This window comes from Plectrocnemia conspersa, unplaced genomic scaffold, assembly GCF_051122295.1.
Source record: "Plectrocnemia conspersa isolate PC_06_02 unplaced genomic scaffold, ASM5112229v1 ptg000013l, whole genome shotgun sequence".
Classification (NCBI taxonomy): domain Eukaryota; kingdom Metazoa; phylum Arthropoda; class Insecta; order Trichoptera; family Polycentropodidae; genus Plectrocnemia; species Plectrocnemia conspersa.
In genome coordinates, this window is record NW_028277177.1 from 20,765,379 (window position 1) to 20,783,304 (window position 17,926).

The following is a 17,926-nucleotide window of genomic DNA, read 5'->3' on the forward strand; positions in this document are numbered from 1 at the left end:
TTTTAATATTTATGAATGTGTAATTTATAACTGAATAAAAAGTATGTTAATAAATATTTCACACTTTTAATTAACAATATCCACTAATTTATATACAAGTTTTATAAGAGTAAGATTTGCTGCAACTACGGTAATTTTAACTGCTCTAATCAATTAGGCAATATAATGAAATGTAGTTGTTTATTTCTGATTGTTTTAAATCTACACTCCAAGTCTTATGATATAATAGTAGTTGCACAGAATATTTCTGCAAATTGTTTTTGCACGGTAAACAATATATCACCGGAGTACAAAAAGTACCGTTTCCAGCAAGCAAATGTCACTTTCTAAAGGCGTATACATATTTCGTTGTTCTAAGAAGTGAGTGCAACGATTAGCTGGATGATCGCTGTATTATTGTGATTCGTCAGCAAGCTTTGCAGCCCTGAATACTTACGACACCGGCAGACACTTGAAGACTAGCAGATTCGGCCCGCCAGCTGACAATATGCGGTCATGGACGCTCACATACTGAGAGGGACTCCACCATACTGTCGCTGCCACACCAATCAAAACTCTAAGGATCTTCTACAGACATCATCCTACCGCCAGCTTCTCCACCACTGTTCGAAAAAAACATTTCGACCATAAATATATGTAACATAACAATAAACTTAGAAATAAATTATTACCAGTTTCCACATGCGTCTTACTGGCTGCGAAGTCACGCCCCTTAGGGTTATCAAACCTACAAAAAAATAAATTGCTTAGAAAAGACATTTTCTACCACATAAGTTGCAAATTAATTAATTTTAAATGTAATTTTTTATTGTATCTGTTATTGAGACGTAAGATTTTTTCAGATACAAACATATTTTTAAGATATATAAAACACATTCCTTGCAATATATTAGATTTTAAATGCAAATAAACATAATACATCAAAAATCATGTTTTTTGCATAAAAATATAGCGCTTTATTTTTTCGTCTGTTTTTCATTAAACGATTATTTTTATACATTTATTTTCTTTTAATTTTACTAGTCTTAACATGAAATAACGTAAAAGTCATAGAAAAAAAAAATATTTTCAATTTAATACGACTTTGTGGGGCACAAGTTGCTTAGATCAAATATTTTTATACACTTAAGCGTATATTTTGATAATTAGCTTCATATTTCACACTACTATACTGATAATAGCATAATCAAAATGACTTCATTCTATGTATTTAAACATACTCGCCATTTATATGACAGAAGCTGAGTGTGTGATAAAATATATTCTACCGCAAGTTGCGGTTTTATGGTATTTAATTAAGTATTACTCTCTTTTTTAAATAAATTATTAATATTTTAACGTCACTTTAATATTATCACTAAATGTATTTTTTTTATTTTTCCGCTTTATATTATAATAACCGTTCAAAATCTAATTTATCGCACTTCGCGGATATATATTCACCGATTTTGTAGATTAGTTTTTATTCCTTTATACGCATTGATATTCAAGATGTTGTTTAACGTGCACTTAATTATAATCTTGTATGTAACGTGTCTCTATTCGACTGTATTATCTGAAGATACTGTTGCCAAAGAGGCGCAGGATGATTGCAAGCACCCACAGCGCAGGGCTATTTCCGTCTTTGAACTCGGAAAAGTCCCCATAAATTTTTCGTACGAGCCCTCTCACGTGATTTTGTACAGATGCGATAGGGCCGGAAACTGTCATGTGGGACGAGATTGTGTGCCAGTCAAATCAAAAATGCAAAACGTCACGCTATGGTTTCAAGCTACTGGAACTGGTTCAAGCTACAGTCTTGGATATTCCAGAATCACTGCAATGAATCATACTGAGTGCATGTGTGATAGATAAAAATTATTTATTTATTTTGTTTGTATTTTTAAACACAAATGTGTTTTTTATTCTACTCAGAAAATCTGTTAAATTTATTGCGGATTATCCTTTAAAAATGTTATAGTATAAGCTCACACCTCTACTTAGCTACTCTTAAACTATTTATGTTTTTAATATATAAGCTATGTACAATTATATTTATTATTGGGTTTAACCCAGTTACATAATAATTTATAATTTATCTTATAAAAAAAATAAACCATTCGAATCGAAGCATAAAATTTACAATTTGTGAATATATTTATCGAGAGCGTTTTGAGCCCGACAGCATTTAATAAACAACAATGTTACCTGTCGGATTTCATTCAAACCGATTTCTATAAACACTCCCGATACAAGAACAAGCTGTGAAATTTTCAGCAAAATCAGTCCAGTAGTTTTTGAGTTTGGAGTACATACACATACGAACATTGCCTTTTATTGATAAAGATTTAACTGTCCGTTTTAAAGACATCAACTAGCTTAAAATGTTATAAAAATAATCAAAATACTTAAGACGGATATCTTAAAAAACTGATTATTATCACAGAGTAAAAATATTGATTCATTGGATTTAATTTAAGTTGATTGCTACATTGAATTCTGTAGTTAAAAAATCAGCAATACAAATGTTTACTTTAATTTTTTATTAATATAATAATCAGAATCCGTAAGAATCAATGTCCGAAATAATCAGTATCAGTAATTAAAAGAAAGTTCCTGTCCGTAAAATTCGTGCCCGGAAAAATCCGAGCACCTGTATACTATAATATATCATCCAGTTCGAGAAACCCATGGACGTGCATGTCTTCGTTTTGATTGCGCATCACGATCTAGTGATCTGATGATGGTAGCTCAAAGAGAATAAATAATATAAACAACATTTTAAAAATTAAATCATTATGTAGACATTCCATAATCCGCCTATAATACAGAACATGGTTGTACTAATTTTTCTAAATTTATTTTATAGCATTCACGGGAATAATGACCTTTAAAAATAGGTATGTTTTACCTTTAACAATTTTTAATGCATACATTTTAATGTATGAATAATTATAATTATTATAATTTAAATTTAATGACTGCATGAAAAGACGATAATAATTTAGGTTTTATGTGTATTAAATAAGTATATGTACATAATTTAATTTATTATATAATTGTATGTTATTTATTTTATATAATTGTATGTACATAATTTACTGAAGTACTGAATAAACAACACAATTTGTTTGCAGATAAGAAAGGGACAGATGTTAAGGGAATTCTATGAAACAATTGGAAAGAGAGCGAGAGAACCCATTGTCTCCGACACAAAATACCTACACCGATTCGAGAACGAACGAGAGCGAGAACGAGTACGTTGCAAGAATAATGAAGCGTGCTCACTCTCGTTTTCGCCGTTTCCCAAGTGTAGATAAGCCAGCAATTAATTTCGGTTATAAATAAAATAAATTTTCAATATTTATTTTAAAGCATTTATGAGATTAATAACCTCTAAAAATAGGGATGTTTTAACTTGAACCATTTTTAGTGCATTCATTTTAATATATGAATAATTTTAATTATTGTAATTTTAATTTAATGACTTTGCATGAAAATCCGATAATAATTTAAGTTTTATGTGAATTAAATAAGTATACATATTTTAATTTATGAGTCAGTATAGTGACGATTTTGATATTTACAAGATGCTAAAACTCTCGGTTATCGTATTCTTTTTAATTTTGGTTCCATATTCTATTGTATTATCACGACGTCTGAACCAGACAGAAATAATTAAATCATATGACAGAAACGTTTTACTTGTGAATGCGTGTAAATGCCAGGAACCGCTTCCAACGGCATTTCCAATTAGTAAACTGATATCATACTATGTGGTCACTAATATATGGTCTCCTGCTCAAGTGGTTTTGTTCAAGTGTGAACGGTCGGGCAGTTGTACTCACAATGAACCAGTATGCGAAGCGACTAAAACGAAGACGTTACAATTAGTTTTCAAGGTAAAATGGCCTGTCTATAATGAAGGAATTCCCACCGGGGAGTATTATGAGAAATTGCAATCCATGAATTTCACCGAAGATGTAGCCTGCAGTTGCGTGAGACCTAATGTAACACCCGAAGAGCGTATGAATTTAACTCACTTTATGCCCAAATTTCCTTTGAATACGCCAAACACAGTCCCAGGCGAAAATAAACACCCCTCTTTTTCACTTTCGGTGGAGGAGTTGACCAATAAGACTTTCGAAATGTTTGCGGCGTTTACGTGCCGAAATCCTCAGCCTAGAGCATTTTCGGTCTTTGAACTCGGTAAAGTCTCCAAAAATTATACTTATGAGCCGACTCATGCTGTCTTACATAGATGCGAAAGGTCCGGATGCTGTAACCACTTACAGCATACTTGCATGCCCATTAAATCTAAAATTTATAATATTACGATTTGGTTCTTAGCTACTGGAGTTGAAGAGTATTCTTATGAATTTGCTAAAATCACGGTTAAAAATCATACCGAGTGCATGTGCCAAATGTTGCTCGATGACTATCCTAGAGCTGATCGCAGCTTCTACAGAAACAACAAGACAAGAACATATGTTCCTAGACCGGAGGATAACAAACCATAATTTATACATTACAAATAGTATTAGGTTTTTCATTATTTTTAATATGAATAAAGGGTTATTGTAAAAAAAAATACTACATGTTTTTTGTTACTATCACATTTTAGTCATAATGAAATATATTATAACTAGCTGTTTAGAAGCTAGTTTTGGTTTTAAAATATTATTTTTGCTTCGTTTTGATTTTTTAAATCTATTTTTAAATTTAATGGTTCAAATTAGACAACAATACTTAGGATTTTCAACGATAGTCAAAATGGTCCAATTTATAAAAAACTACTTAACATTTTTGATTCCTTTGAAAATAGGTTTACAACTTAAATAAATATTTCCAGAGAAAAACCTTTAATATTATTTAAAGTTAGATTTGAAACTTAGCTATTCAATGATAAAACTGAATATTGTATATATTTATATTTAGGTTTAAAACTTAGCTAGATAATAATTAAATTAAACATTTTACAGTGAAATCTCAATATAGTAAGCTCACGGGACCAGTGAATAAATTTCGTTATATTGAATCTAAGGAAGATGATATTATACAGCATCAGAATAACCTCTTATAAGATTGACAGATCGTTTTTTGTCCATTTTCAAGGATACTGTAATAAACACAATAAAACATGCTAAAAAATGTTTTATAAAAAAAGCTTGAGGGTCGGCGAAACACCTTGAATGTCGTTTGTGAACACATCCGGCACATGCCAAGGCATAGATGAACTGAATTCGAATATTTTATATAGATAGTATCCCCAAATATCAATAGATAAAAAATACGTTTTATTAGAATTTATACGGTTTGATCGACATTAACCTCAATCTTCATATGTACTAAGTATATATTACATGTTCACGTTTAAAACGTACCTAGTTCAGTCAAATCTAACGTATATGTGCATTAAATCGAAGGCAATGATAATGTTAATGTATTATAAAAGGAAAAACTCACTTTTTGGCCTCGGAGCCCGTCGACGGAAATTCAAAATTTGACGATTTTATTACAAAGATTGTTTTATGATTGTTTATCTAGCTTAATCAATGTATTCTTCTAATCTTCAACACAATATGTATATATTTAATTTTCATAGTTATAACACACCTTGCTAATTTGCAACCCGATTATTTATATTCAGTCAAATCAAACAAAGGAAATTAAACACGAATTAATGAAAATTATTGTCGCGTAGCAAAATTTTATTTATAAATAATAATTATTTAAACTGTTGTCACGTTGATGTCGGCCATCTTGTTTTATATTTGAATACTTGTTTTTCATTGGTCGAAACAACCGAATGCATTACGGGCGGCTCGAAAATCAATCGGAGCAAATTTTATTTTTATTATTATATTTAAATATATTTTCTTTGTCTACGTGTATTATTATATACCAATCATTTCTAACTTTTGGTGCTTGTAAAAAAACAGTGAGTAGATATATTATTTAAGTATTTTTTGGCAAGGGTGACAAATCCTTTAAATGATCTTACCGTCCATACAAATTGCTATACATAACTCCTATGATATTTAAAATTGTTCTAAATATGACGAAATATAATCAAAGATAACTTGTCCTGTCAAACGCTCGGTAAGATTTTCACAGATTTTACAAAATACCTACACCGATCCGAGAACGAACGAGAGCGAGAACGAGTACGTTACAAGAATAATGAAGCGTGCCTCACTCTCGTTTTCGGCATTTCTCAATTGTAGATAAGCCAGCAATTAATTTCGGTTTTAAATAAAATAAATTTTCTATTTTTATTTTATAGCATTCATGAGATCAATAACCTCTAAAAATAGGGATGTTTTAGCTTTAACCATTTTTAATGCATTCATTTTAATATATGAATAATTTTAATCATTGTAATTTAAATTTAATGACTTTGCATGAAAATCCGATAATAATTTAAGTTTTATGTGAATTAAATAAGTATACATATTTTAATTTATGAGTCAGTATAGTGATGATTTTGATATTTACAAGATGCTAAAACTCTCGGTTATCGTATTCTTTTTAATTTCGGTTCCATATTCTATTGTATTATCACGACGTCTGAACCAGACAGAAATAATTAAATCATATGATAGAAACGTTTTACTTGTGAATACGTGTAAATGCAAGGAACCGCTTCCAACGGCATTTCCAATTAGTAAACTGATATCATACTATGTGGTCACTAATATATGGTCTCCTGCTCAAGTGGTTTTGTTCAAGTGTGAACGATCGGGCAGTTGTACTCACAATGAACCAGTATGCGAAGCGACTAAAACGAAGACCTTACAGTTAGTTTTTAAAGTAAAATGGCCTGTCTATAATGAAGGAATTCTCACCGGGGAGTATTACGAAAAATTCCAATCTATGAATTTCACGGAAGATGTAGCCTGCAGTTGCGTGAGACCTAATGTAACACCCGAAGAGCGTATGAATATAACTAACTTTATGCCCTTACCGCAAACGATGGGTCCGTTTAAATCGAATACTTCACAGACAGTCACAGTATTTGAAAATAAAAATGAACATCATTCTTCCACACTATCGGCGAAGGAGCTGGTCAATAAAACTTTTGGTAATTTTGAGGAACTCTCGTGCAAAGATCCTCAGCCTAGAGCATTTTCGGTCTTTGAACTCGGCAATGTCTCCACGAGTTTCTCCTATGAGCCGACTCACGTAGTCTTACACAGATGCCAAAGGTCTGGATGCTGCAACGACTTAAGGCGGGTGTGCATGCCTATTAAATCGAAAATTCAAAGCATCACACTTTGGTTTCTAGCTACTGGAGTTGAAGAGTATACTAATGATTTTGCTCAAATTAACGCGAAAAATCATACAGAGTGCAGGTGTCAAATGGTGTTTAGTGACTTTCCTAGAGCTGATCGTAGCTTCTACAGTAAAGTCGAAAATTAAGTAGACTTGGTGATACTGAGTGTTTGAATTATAAAAACATCTATTTTTTATTTTGAAGATGAATAAAGTGGTTTTAAAATATACGTTTTTTTTATTACTTTGTCATTTTAATGATAGTTTATTTGACTTATAATCGATTATTAGTAGAAAGCAGGGACTTCATTTCAGATTTTCCCAGAAGGGTTCATAACCATTTCCATTGGAAATGGTTATGAACCAGTATTTTGAATTGTATGTGTCTGTATGCTATTGTATCTATGTATATTTTTGCAATAACCTTTTATAAAAAATAATAATTAAATGACATGGATTTTCTGGTGAAATTTAAGTGAAGGCAAATTCTTCCACTTGTCCCTCCAAATGAATCCACGTCAAAAGCAATAAAATCGTGCCGTCGCCGTCACGATTTTATTGCTTTTGACGTGAATTTTTGACTTCTGAAAAGTGAAAATTGTTTTTCGCTTTCCTATCGACCAAAATTCGGTTTGAATATACTTTGACTAATACACTCATATGCGAAGTCTTTAGTTATACCTGTAATGATAGCTATTATATTTTTAAAACATCTCGAAGTGAATACCCAACTTGCCTAATAAAAGTTCAAAAATTATAATTAGTCTTAGAATTTTCATTAGGCAAGTTGGGTTTGGTTAATTCATGTAAGTTAGGTTTGGGTTTGAACGAAAAATGGACGTTTCGCAACTGTCAAATTGAGTTTCATAGACATTTTAGAGCAGCATATAATTACATTAACGCCTATTAGTTAACTTGTATTTTCGCTAGTAGAAATATTTATTTACTTGTGAAAATATAACTTCACTGAAAAATAGATAATTACTGTAACATTTTAAAATCACATGTAAGTAAATAATGATTAGTATGTAAATGTATATAAATGTATGTATTGAAAAGTTAAAATCATATAATTTTAGTAGCACTTGCCAGATAAATTATATTTTTACTGATAAAAATATATATTTACCGGTGAAAATATACTGCTCATATAATTTTACGGAAAATATATATTAAAAAAAATAATTTTAAGATAGATTCGAGACTGCTTTTTTATGTTTTCTTTGAAAAATAACCCGAGAATATATGATTTAGAATCAATGATGTAAATTTTGCCTTTTCCGTGCATTTTTATTTGTTAATTTAATTAAAAAACCTCTCAATTGACATTTTGACAAATTGATTCGTTAATATTGTAGAAACAATCTTAGTACTGATTGGCCGCTGTAACACATTTTATTTGTATGTAAGAATAATTACATGGTATTAAATGTTATTGGGCCGGTTAGACAAGGCGCCATCGGCCGTCGCACATTGGGGCAAAACGCTCTAAATCATATTAAAGTGACTAAGAAAAGTTTGAGTTAGAGTTTGAAATATTTTCGATATTTTAATAACCGTAGCTAATTATTATATGTCATACATTATATTATTATTGGTTCTATATATTATTTTAATTTTATAGCTTTGAAAAAATATGCGTTGAAAATTTAAATTTGATTCGTGTTAAATACATACATATTTTAATTTAAAATTCAGTGCGGTTTTGATGTTCACAAGATGCTAAAATTCTTAGTTATCGCATTGTCTATTGTTCATTCTAATGTTTTATCACAATATATTACGGATAAGAATCTCACTACGGGATGCTGTCTAGCCAAAGAAACTTTAGGATATTTGAGAAACTTTCACAACACACAAACGTGTCAATGTAAGGATCCCAGTTTAAGGGCAGTTCCAGTTAGAGAACTGACCCCTGCCTATTCGTCTGATCAAAAATGGTCACCGGCTTATGCAGTTTTGAGAAGATGTGCACGATCTGGAGCTTGCACCCATAATCTGCCTACATGTATGGGAACTTATAAGAAGAGGTTAGAATTGGCGTTTCAAGTGCAGATGCCCATATTTGAAAACAACATGTTTACTGGACTATATGAAACAAAAATTAAGTACGTGAAGACAGTTGAGGATGTGAAATGTAGTTGCGTGATGCGTAAAGCTTACAAGTCACCTGAACAGCATTTGAAGATCTCATTCGAGGCGAAAGCGCCGGAAATGGCGATTCAATTACCTTCCATCATACAAACGCCTGACGATGTTCGGTTTTTAAAGTCGCAGTTTTATGTAAATTTCAACGAGTCGTGCAAGTACAGATGCAAAGAGCCTCAGCGCAGGTCGTACAGTGCGTATGAACTGGCCGAAAAAGAGAAACCGGGTCATTTTTATTTTCCCACTCACGTTGATCTGTTCAGATGCGAAGGGTCTGGATCTTGCACCTCTGAAAAACCGGTTTGTACTCCAGTCAACGAACATGTGATAAATCTTGGATTTTTGGTCAACGTAATAATAGACGGGCAGAATTTCACTATCCATCATACTAATATCACGGCGAGCAACCATACTGAATGTGTGTGCACATAAGCGTTCCAACTATATTTAAAGTAATTTAGTTACATGGACTTATGAATTATACTATTTGATATAATAAATCTGTTATTAAAATATAAAATATTTTTTTAGCGTGGCGCAAAATTCACTTTCTATTTAAAAAATTGAATAACTTTATTATTTTATTTTTGAATATTGTTCTTCACCTCTTAGTATTTGAGGTTTGTTTATATAAACTCTTTCTTTAAGATAACCACGAAGAAAAAATCTAGAATTGTCAGATCAGACGAACGTAGTACTGTGGAACGACGCAGACGAAAACCGTGTTGTTGCTCTTCAAACGCCTGCATCTAAACCAACAGTATAATTTATGTCAAATCGACAAAAAAGAGATCTTCAGGCCGAAGCAATCAAAGCTTGGAGAAAAGAGTAAATTTTAAAATAAATTTGAATTAAATATTTTTTAAAATAGGAGTTTACAGTATACGTTAGTTAATTATGCAAAAATAAATTATATTAACTTTTTTGCCAATATATATAGTGAAAAGTCAACAAACATCATTCTTCAAACTTTATTAACCAACATTGTACAAACAGTTTATTGTAAGGATTTAAAAATTTGGGATGACTCAGGTATTTTTATCTTTTTTTACTACATGCGCATTCGGTATGGTTCGTTGTAGATATTTTCTTGTAAGTAGAAAACTGTTGATTTTCTGTTTTCGATTCTAACACCCAAAACCAAATATCGACATCCACTTCCTTTGTTGGTTCGCAAGTTTCCTCGTCCGTTTCACAACAACCAGCTCCCATACATCTGTGAACTATTGCTTGATAAGGGTAATAGATGTCACCTCTATATACCGTAGTTTCATCAAATTCCCAATAACGAATCGGACGTGGCTGGGGATATTGGCAAGGAAAACCTTCCGATGCAGCAAGATTCTCCCAATATTTTATTTGGGCCTTGTCAGATAAAACTATTGAATTTAAACAGCATACCGAAAATATAACGACACTCAAATATGTTGATAGCATTTCTAGTTATGCGTTTAAACTAACTTTACACATTTAAAATGGCTTATTTTTCATAGACACAGTATATAATATAAATTGCATTTTTACGTTAATTACAAGTACGAATCGATTAAAGATTAGTTGAAATTAAAAATAAATAAAAACTAGTGTAAATCATGTGTAATAAAATGAAATTAATCATACGTGTATGTGCTTAAACGATCCAAACAAATATTGTGACGTACTTAAGTTGTGAACATGGTAGATGCAATTTATTTTCGTCCACTACAATAAAAAGTTTATAAGAAATAACATACGTTCAGTGACTATCCTAGTGCTGATCGCAGCTTCTACACAAAAGACTGGATAACAGTGAATAAAGTGGTTTATAAATATCTGTTTTTATCTCTGCTCTTCTTTCTTGGAACCAATTACCTTAAAAACAAGCTACTTCACTTTTAAGGGCACACATTTGTCTATAATTCTGTTTCACAGCATCCGCAATATTGATTTTAAGACTATTATAATATATTATTGCTCAGCAAATGCCATGTTTGCTTGATTAAAAGACAGACATTAAAGAATGTGTGAATCATAACTATAAAAAATAATGTGTAAATCACAAATATGCGTGAATCACAAATATAAATATAGTATCTAAGGCGGCTGGTCTTGTTACTTTTAAACTACACAAACATTTTCAAAAAAATGAGGATATTAAATTTTAATTAAAAGAGGAGGACTAGTCCTCCTACTGAATAGCATATGTTAACCCTCACGGCCGCCTCTACAAGAGGTAAAGGAATTTTTATTTTAGTTATTGAAAAAACTTGCAATAAAAAATCAAGTGTCGATTATACGAAATTAACGATTTCGTGATTTTTCGAATATGTACATACCAGCATAACAAAAAAAAATGATCGATAAACTTAATAAAAAACTTTAATCCGAGAATCTATATATTTAAATTTAATTATTTATTAAAAATTATATATTTTCAAATTAAAACTAAATCTATTTTCCAAAAATATTGATAAAAAAATAAGCTTCTAACCATAAATCGAATTTTTTGAAATTTTGAAATAACCAAGGAGAGATAGAGAAAAAAATATGATTTTATACAAAAAAAATCAATAATACAAAATAAGAAATAAGAAAACGAACCAACAATGTTAAAAAACATGTTATTATATTTTTTTCTCGTGTTATTTTTATTTTTATCATCTAGAGGTATATCATTTCAAGGGTAACACACTGAGTAAAGAACTTCACAATGGAAATTTCTTAGGAATTTTTAGTTAATTGGTAACATTGCAATATCTCGCTAAAATACATTTTTTTAACTTAAGATAAAAATAGGAGAGTATGAGCACATCATTTGTCATGGCATTCTCAAAATGAGTTTATTAGTCTGTATGATGAAAAAGTTCTTCAAACTATTCTAGAACAATGAAAAAAAGCGATTTATTATGAAATATTAGTTGATGCAACCCCAGATATATCACACGACGAACAAAATGCTTGAATTTTCAGATATACAGTAGACCCTCTAATAACACGGTAAATTGGAGACGTGTTATTTGGGTTATTTTATGTGTGAGCGAGCCAAAGGGAGGATATCTCACCACACGCACCTGATTCGTAGGTACGTATTGCAAAAAATATATGAGTATTTTCTAGTCCTACAACTACACGCACCCAAATAGCACGTTCCAAATTTATCGTGTTATTAGGGGGTCTACTGTACATATATCACAAAATCAAGATTCTAATAACATAATAATAACATTTTTTGGATGTATAGAAAGCTCCTATTCTTTGTTTCCTCACACCGTTAGGAAGTGTTGAGGAAATACGTATTATTATCAATTCAAAGTTTAGCAAATATTAGGTGTAGTGAAAAAATCCAAGTCGTGCAACCAATTGTTAAACATTACCCCAGGGCACTTATAGTATTACATGTTTTTCTCGGAGAGCTGGCTATAAAATTAACTCTATCATCTCTGAATACAATGAAAGCTCTTAACAAATAATTCAGGTTTTAGAAATGTCTATTAATGAGTGTTTTGGCACAATAACATTTTAGAATTTCTATAATTTTTCCTGCTTTAGATTTTACTATTAGCATTTTAAGCGACCATAAAATAATTAAAATAATATCAAAATAAAATTTGATTTTATTTTTTATAGAAGTGTTTGCAAATAAAATAATAATTTTTTTACTTTTTCTTTGATATTTAATAATTATTTCTCTTCTAAGTTCACATTTAGACTAGGTATTAACGAACACTTTGACAGTTGTAATACATGGTCACAATTTAACGTGTTTTGTCCTGCGTCTATGTGCTTGTTTTGGTTTGTGTCAGTTTAGCGGCTAATACGATGGATATAACTGAATTGCTTGCGTTTAAGGTGAAAAATATTAATTAAATATTATATATACGACATATATGTATGCAAATATACTATATTTTGTAATATATAATATTTGCCTCCAATTGGTTCTCACTGAAAAAAGATTCTTAAACAATTGATTTGAACGTTTTATCTATGTCTTTATGTCATTTAATAAGTTAATTTTTAAAATCTATACATTTTAATGCACGTAATGTTAAGAAAATAGAGTTAAATGAATATTAACGTAAATCATAGGACACAGTATAACATAACCTCAAATGTCATTTTGATATATGTACATGTTTTTATTTTTAATTATTTTAATATTAATTTTATATTACAGCCATTACAAACGCCAAAACGTCCAACTGACGACGATGGTGAAGGAGAAGAAGAGAAGCGCGGAGGACCTAAGAAAATTCCTCGCCGTGCCGGACGACCAACTCCTACTCAACTACAGTCGGAACCTCAATTAACGGCCTCTGAGAAAGAGAATATTATAAATTTTGTTGAAAATGAAGAAGCGCCAGTAATTATTGTTGATGTTATAATAAAAAATACAGAGATATTTGTCAATTAAAAAATGTAGCAATATAACATACGCTTTTCTTAGTTGATATTCAAAAATAATAATAATTTAACATCATTTTCATTAATTATTCATATGGGGTTTGGCAATTTTATTCCAAGATGGGTTTTGTATGTTTTAATTTATATCAGTCTATACAAAATTTTGCGAATATTTAATTTATTTTAAATTTTTATTATTCTTGAAACTATTATTGACTGCGTGAATCGTATATCTTCCAGGATTGTAACTCTGAGTAGAATGGTAGCACAATTGTAGTAGAATTGCTAGTTGTCTCAAACCTTGAGCCAAACTTCTTGCCTAATTAAAGCTAGTGTTGCTCAGACGTCAAAGTTTGAATCTGAATGTCTTTCTTAAAGTTGAGTATTCAATTTTATTCTCAAAATTTTCGCCGTTGAGAATTGGAAAAGTGGCGAAGTGAGAAGATCGTCTTCTTATTTGTGCTTTTTTCCAACTTAAGTAACTTAAATGGAATTTGCAAAGAAATTATTAATTATTGATGTAATGGTTCTATTGATGTTTTTTTTTGCTACCCACGGTATGTACATGCTAAGAGGATGGTTTTCTACCAAAATTATTTAACAATTACTTTGGGTATTTCTCGAACCCTTTTCCGAACTTCAAACGGCATTTTTTATTACATGATTTTCGGATTGACTTTATTAATGCAATTTATAAGATGCGTTTATTTTGTATTTTTTTTACGTTGAATATGATGTTATCTTTTAGCAAATTCCTTTTTTCGTATTACATGTAAATATCTATTCTACTTCTGAACAATGCACAAGCGTACCCTTTAAAGGTCTATTAATGGAAGGCATTTTTCATGACGTAATTTGTGCTTAAGTGTAATATTTGGGTGGCTCCATTATTCATATGATTTTATTTGTGATAATGTAAGTACTTATGTACTTAGGGAATCTTTTGTCGTCGGCGTACTTAAAGTGTTTTATCATTATTTTTTTATCTTGTCGACATACTACAGACACTAGTATGTCGACAAGATAAATGGTTTTCAATTTGGTAATTACATTTACCTTAATTTCTTCTTCTTAACATATTGTGGTCTATGTAATTTCGCTGTATACTTATTGCATTGTAACGGCGTTTTCTTGAGCAACTGCTTAAAAATTCTGTCCTTTGGTCAATTGCGTAAAAATTGCTTTATCTTTGAAATCACTGGACATATTTTATTGAGGGACCGAAAGGGTCTGAATAAACTATATCTGGTGAATAAGTAGTATTCGTCAGATACAATTTATTTAAACTTTTGCGAGTTGTGGAGAATATCATCTTTATTAGAGATAAATTTATATTTTTTACTATAGGGTGACGTCGTTGACGAGACAACTGTAAAAAAGTTAATATTGGCATTTGAAAAGAAGTCACTGAAGAACAGAGAGATGAGAATAAAGTTTCCGGAACAGGCCGATAAGTTTATGGACAGCGAACTTGAGCTTCATCAATCATTACAGGTAGACTATCGAAATTATTGGATCAAATATATTCAATATCAATTCTAATTTATTCTCAATGTAGGATTTGAGCGTAGTAGCTACAGTACCAGATCTTTATCCGATATTGGTGCAGATGAAATGCATCAATTCTTTACTGGAACTCTTATCACACGACAACACTGATATATCCACACAAGTTGTTCATCTTATTCAGGTTAGTTAGTTAATTTATTTAATATATTATGTATTTATTATAATAAATTTGTATTTATAATAGGAATTAACAGATGTTGACATTTTGCATGAAAGTGCCGATGGTGCTGAGACTCTTGTAGAAGCTTTGCAAGAATGTCAGGCGCTTCCGTTACTATTGCAAAATCTTGCAAGACTCGATGAGCAAGTACAAGAAGAAAGAGACGGCGTTCATAATACTTTAGGTAATGACAAATTTTTTTTATGTGATGAACAATATTATATAGAAATATCCTTATAGGTATAATAGAAAACATCACTGAGTTTCGACCTGAACTCTGCATCGAAGTGGCAAAACAGGGATTTTTGCAGTGGCTCTTGAAACGACTTAAAGTATTAATTTATTATGACTACAGTATTTTATTTTAATATATTATTAATTATTGACATATTTTTCAGCTTAAGTCTCCGTTTGATGCAAACAAATTGTACGTTAGCGAAATATTGTCAATATTGCTTCAAGACTGTATGGAAAATAGAGAGCTTCTGGGGAATTTAGATGGAATCGATGTTCTATTGCAAGAATTGGCTGTCAGTGTCCCTAAAATTTTAAAGTACATATGTATTGAACAGTATTTGATGGTATATTTTATGTTTTAGTTTTACAAACGTCACGATCCGAACAGTAGTGAGGAGCAAGAGATGATGGAAAATCTATTCAATAGTCTCTGTTCTGCTTTAATGCTAACTCCAAATCGTGATAGGTTTTTAAGAGGAGAGGGCCTTCAACTTATGAACCTGATGTTGAGGTTTATCGTTATTTTTGTTGAATTAATTTAATTTGAAGAACAATTGTTAATATAATTTTTGATGTATGTTCAGAGAGAAAAAGCTATCGCGTAATGGATCTCTTAAAGTTTTGGATCATGGCATGTCGGGTCCTGACGGAAAAGACAATTGCAATAAATTTGTCGATATTTTGGGACTTCGTACCATATTTCCACTGTTTATGAAAACACCTAAAAGAAAACGCGTGCTGACTACTGATCAGCATGAAGGTATACATTAAGCATAAATAATGTCTTATTCTAGATGATATTATAAATAAATATTTTTTTAGAACACGTTGTTTCTATAATATCATCAATGTTAAGAAATTGTCAAGGATCACAAAGGCAAAGATTGCTGACTAAATTCACAGAAAATGATTTGGAGAAAGTCGACAGATTGATGGAATTGCATTTCAAGTATTTGGATAAAGTCGATAAGGTGGAACAGGAGATTGAACAAGAAAGACAGGTATGCATTATTTATCTATTGTTGTTAAATATATGTATGATTTTTTATATTTGTAATTATTTATATAAGGATGAAGAAATTGAGGGAGAAGAAGACGAATTGTATTTGAGGCGATTGTCTGGTGGTTTGTTCACTCTTCAATTGGTTGATCATATAATATTGGAAGTCTGCGCTTCTGGATTACCTACGATCAAACAACGTGTCCAAAGAGTCTTGTCTTTACGAGGTGGTTCTTTGAAGACCATCAGACATGTTATGAGAGGTAAGCTTAATCAATGTGATTTTGTCTATTTAATGGATATTTTTACTTTAAATCTACCGTTATAATTGTTATAGAGTACGCTGGAAATTTGGGCGATGCTGGTAATCTTGAATGGAGACAGCAAGAGCAGCAGCACATTCTTCAGATGGTCGACAAGTTTTAAATAATGCATTTCATATGGATTACACAATAATTAATAATTTAAGCGATCATCATAAATAACATGTAAATAAAGTTTTTTTATTATTAAAATATATTTTTATTGTAGTTATTCAATTATTTATATACAACATCTACCTAATTGATCAGATTATAATATTTTTTTCTGTCTATTTAAAATGTGGACGTCATCGGTTACCCCAATATGTCATTTTATGATAGTTTATTATAATATTTATATAAAATGGGGTTCTCTTCTTTTCTTTTTATCTATTTCCGAGTACATTTCTAAGACGAATTTGTTCATTTTCTTCTAATTCTATGAGTTTATGCTAGCTCCAGCTCATCAACGTTGCAGTTACTCATTTTAGTGCAAGTGTGAAATAATTCTTAAAAGGGGAAGGTTTTTAAAAAATAGTTTACATGTACAAAGAATGTCATGTTCCTTTGCACATCGGGGAGTGTTTCTCAGCATATCATTTAAAAAATAATTATTAGTATTTTGTGCTCTAAATATAAACAAATTTCAGATGTGATAGAATTAAGCAGTGTATAATTAAAATTAGTGTTTATAATAAATTTTAGTGTATATAACTATATGATTTAGTGTATGTGTTAGAATTAAGCAGTGTATAATTAAAATTAGTGTTTATAGCTAAACTTTGTGTTTATACACATATAAAAAGTGAACAATTTGTTATTTGTCTACCATGTACAAAAATATGAGGCGCTTTCTTCTGGTGAGTGACATTT

General features: G+C 30.7%; 1 protein-coding gene across 1 annotated transcript; it reads left to right on the forward strand.

Moving 5' to 3' along the window:
• Positions 1-13,125: 13,125 nt before the first annotated feature.
• LOC148227545 (beta-catenin-like protein 1) lies at positions 13,126-17,266 on the forward strand. Its single transcript, XM_088202301.1, has 12 exons — positions 13,126-13,230; positions 13,559-13,744; positions 15,133-15,279; positions 15,344-15,475; positions 15,539-15,698; positions 15,755-15,846; positions 15,913-16,044; positions 16,114-16,262; positions 16,336-16,511; positions 16,574-16,752; positions 16,822-17,014; positions 17,089-17,266. Exons 1-12 carry the CDS (start codon positions 13,201-13,203, stop codon positions 17,175-17,177), a joined length of 1,665 nt encoding a protein of 554 aa, XP_088058427.1. The 5' UTR covers positions 13,126-13,200; the 3' UTR covers positions 17,178-17,266.
• Positions 17,267-17,926: the final 660 nt, after the last annotated feature.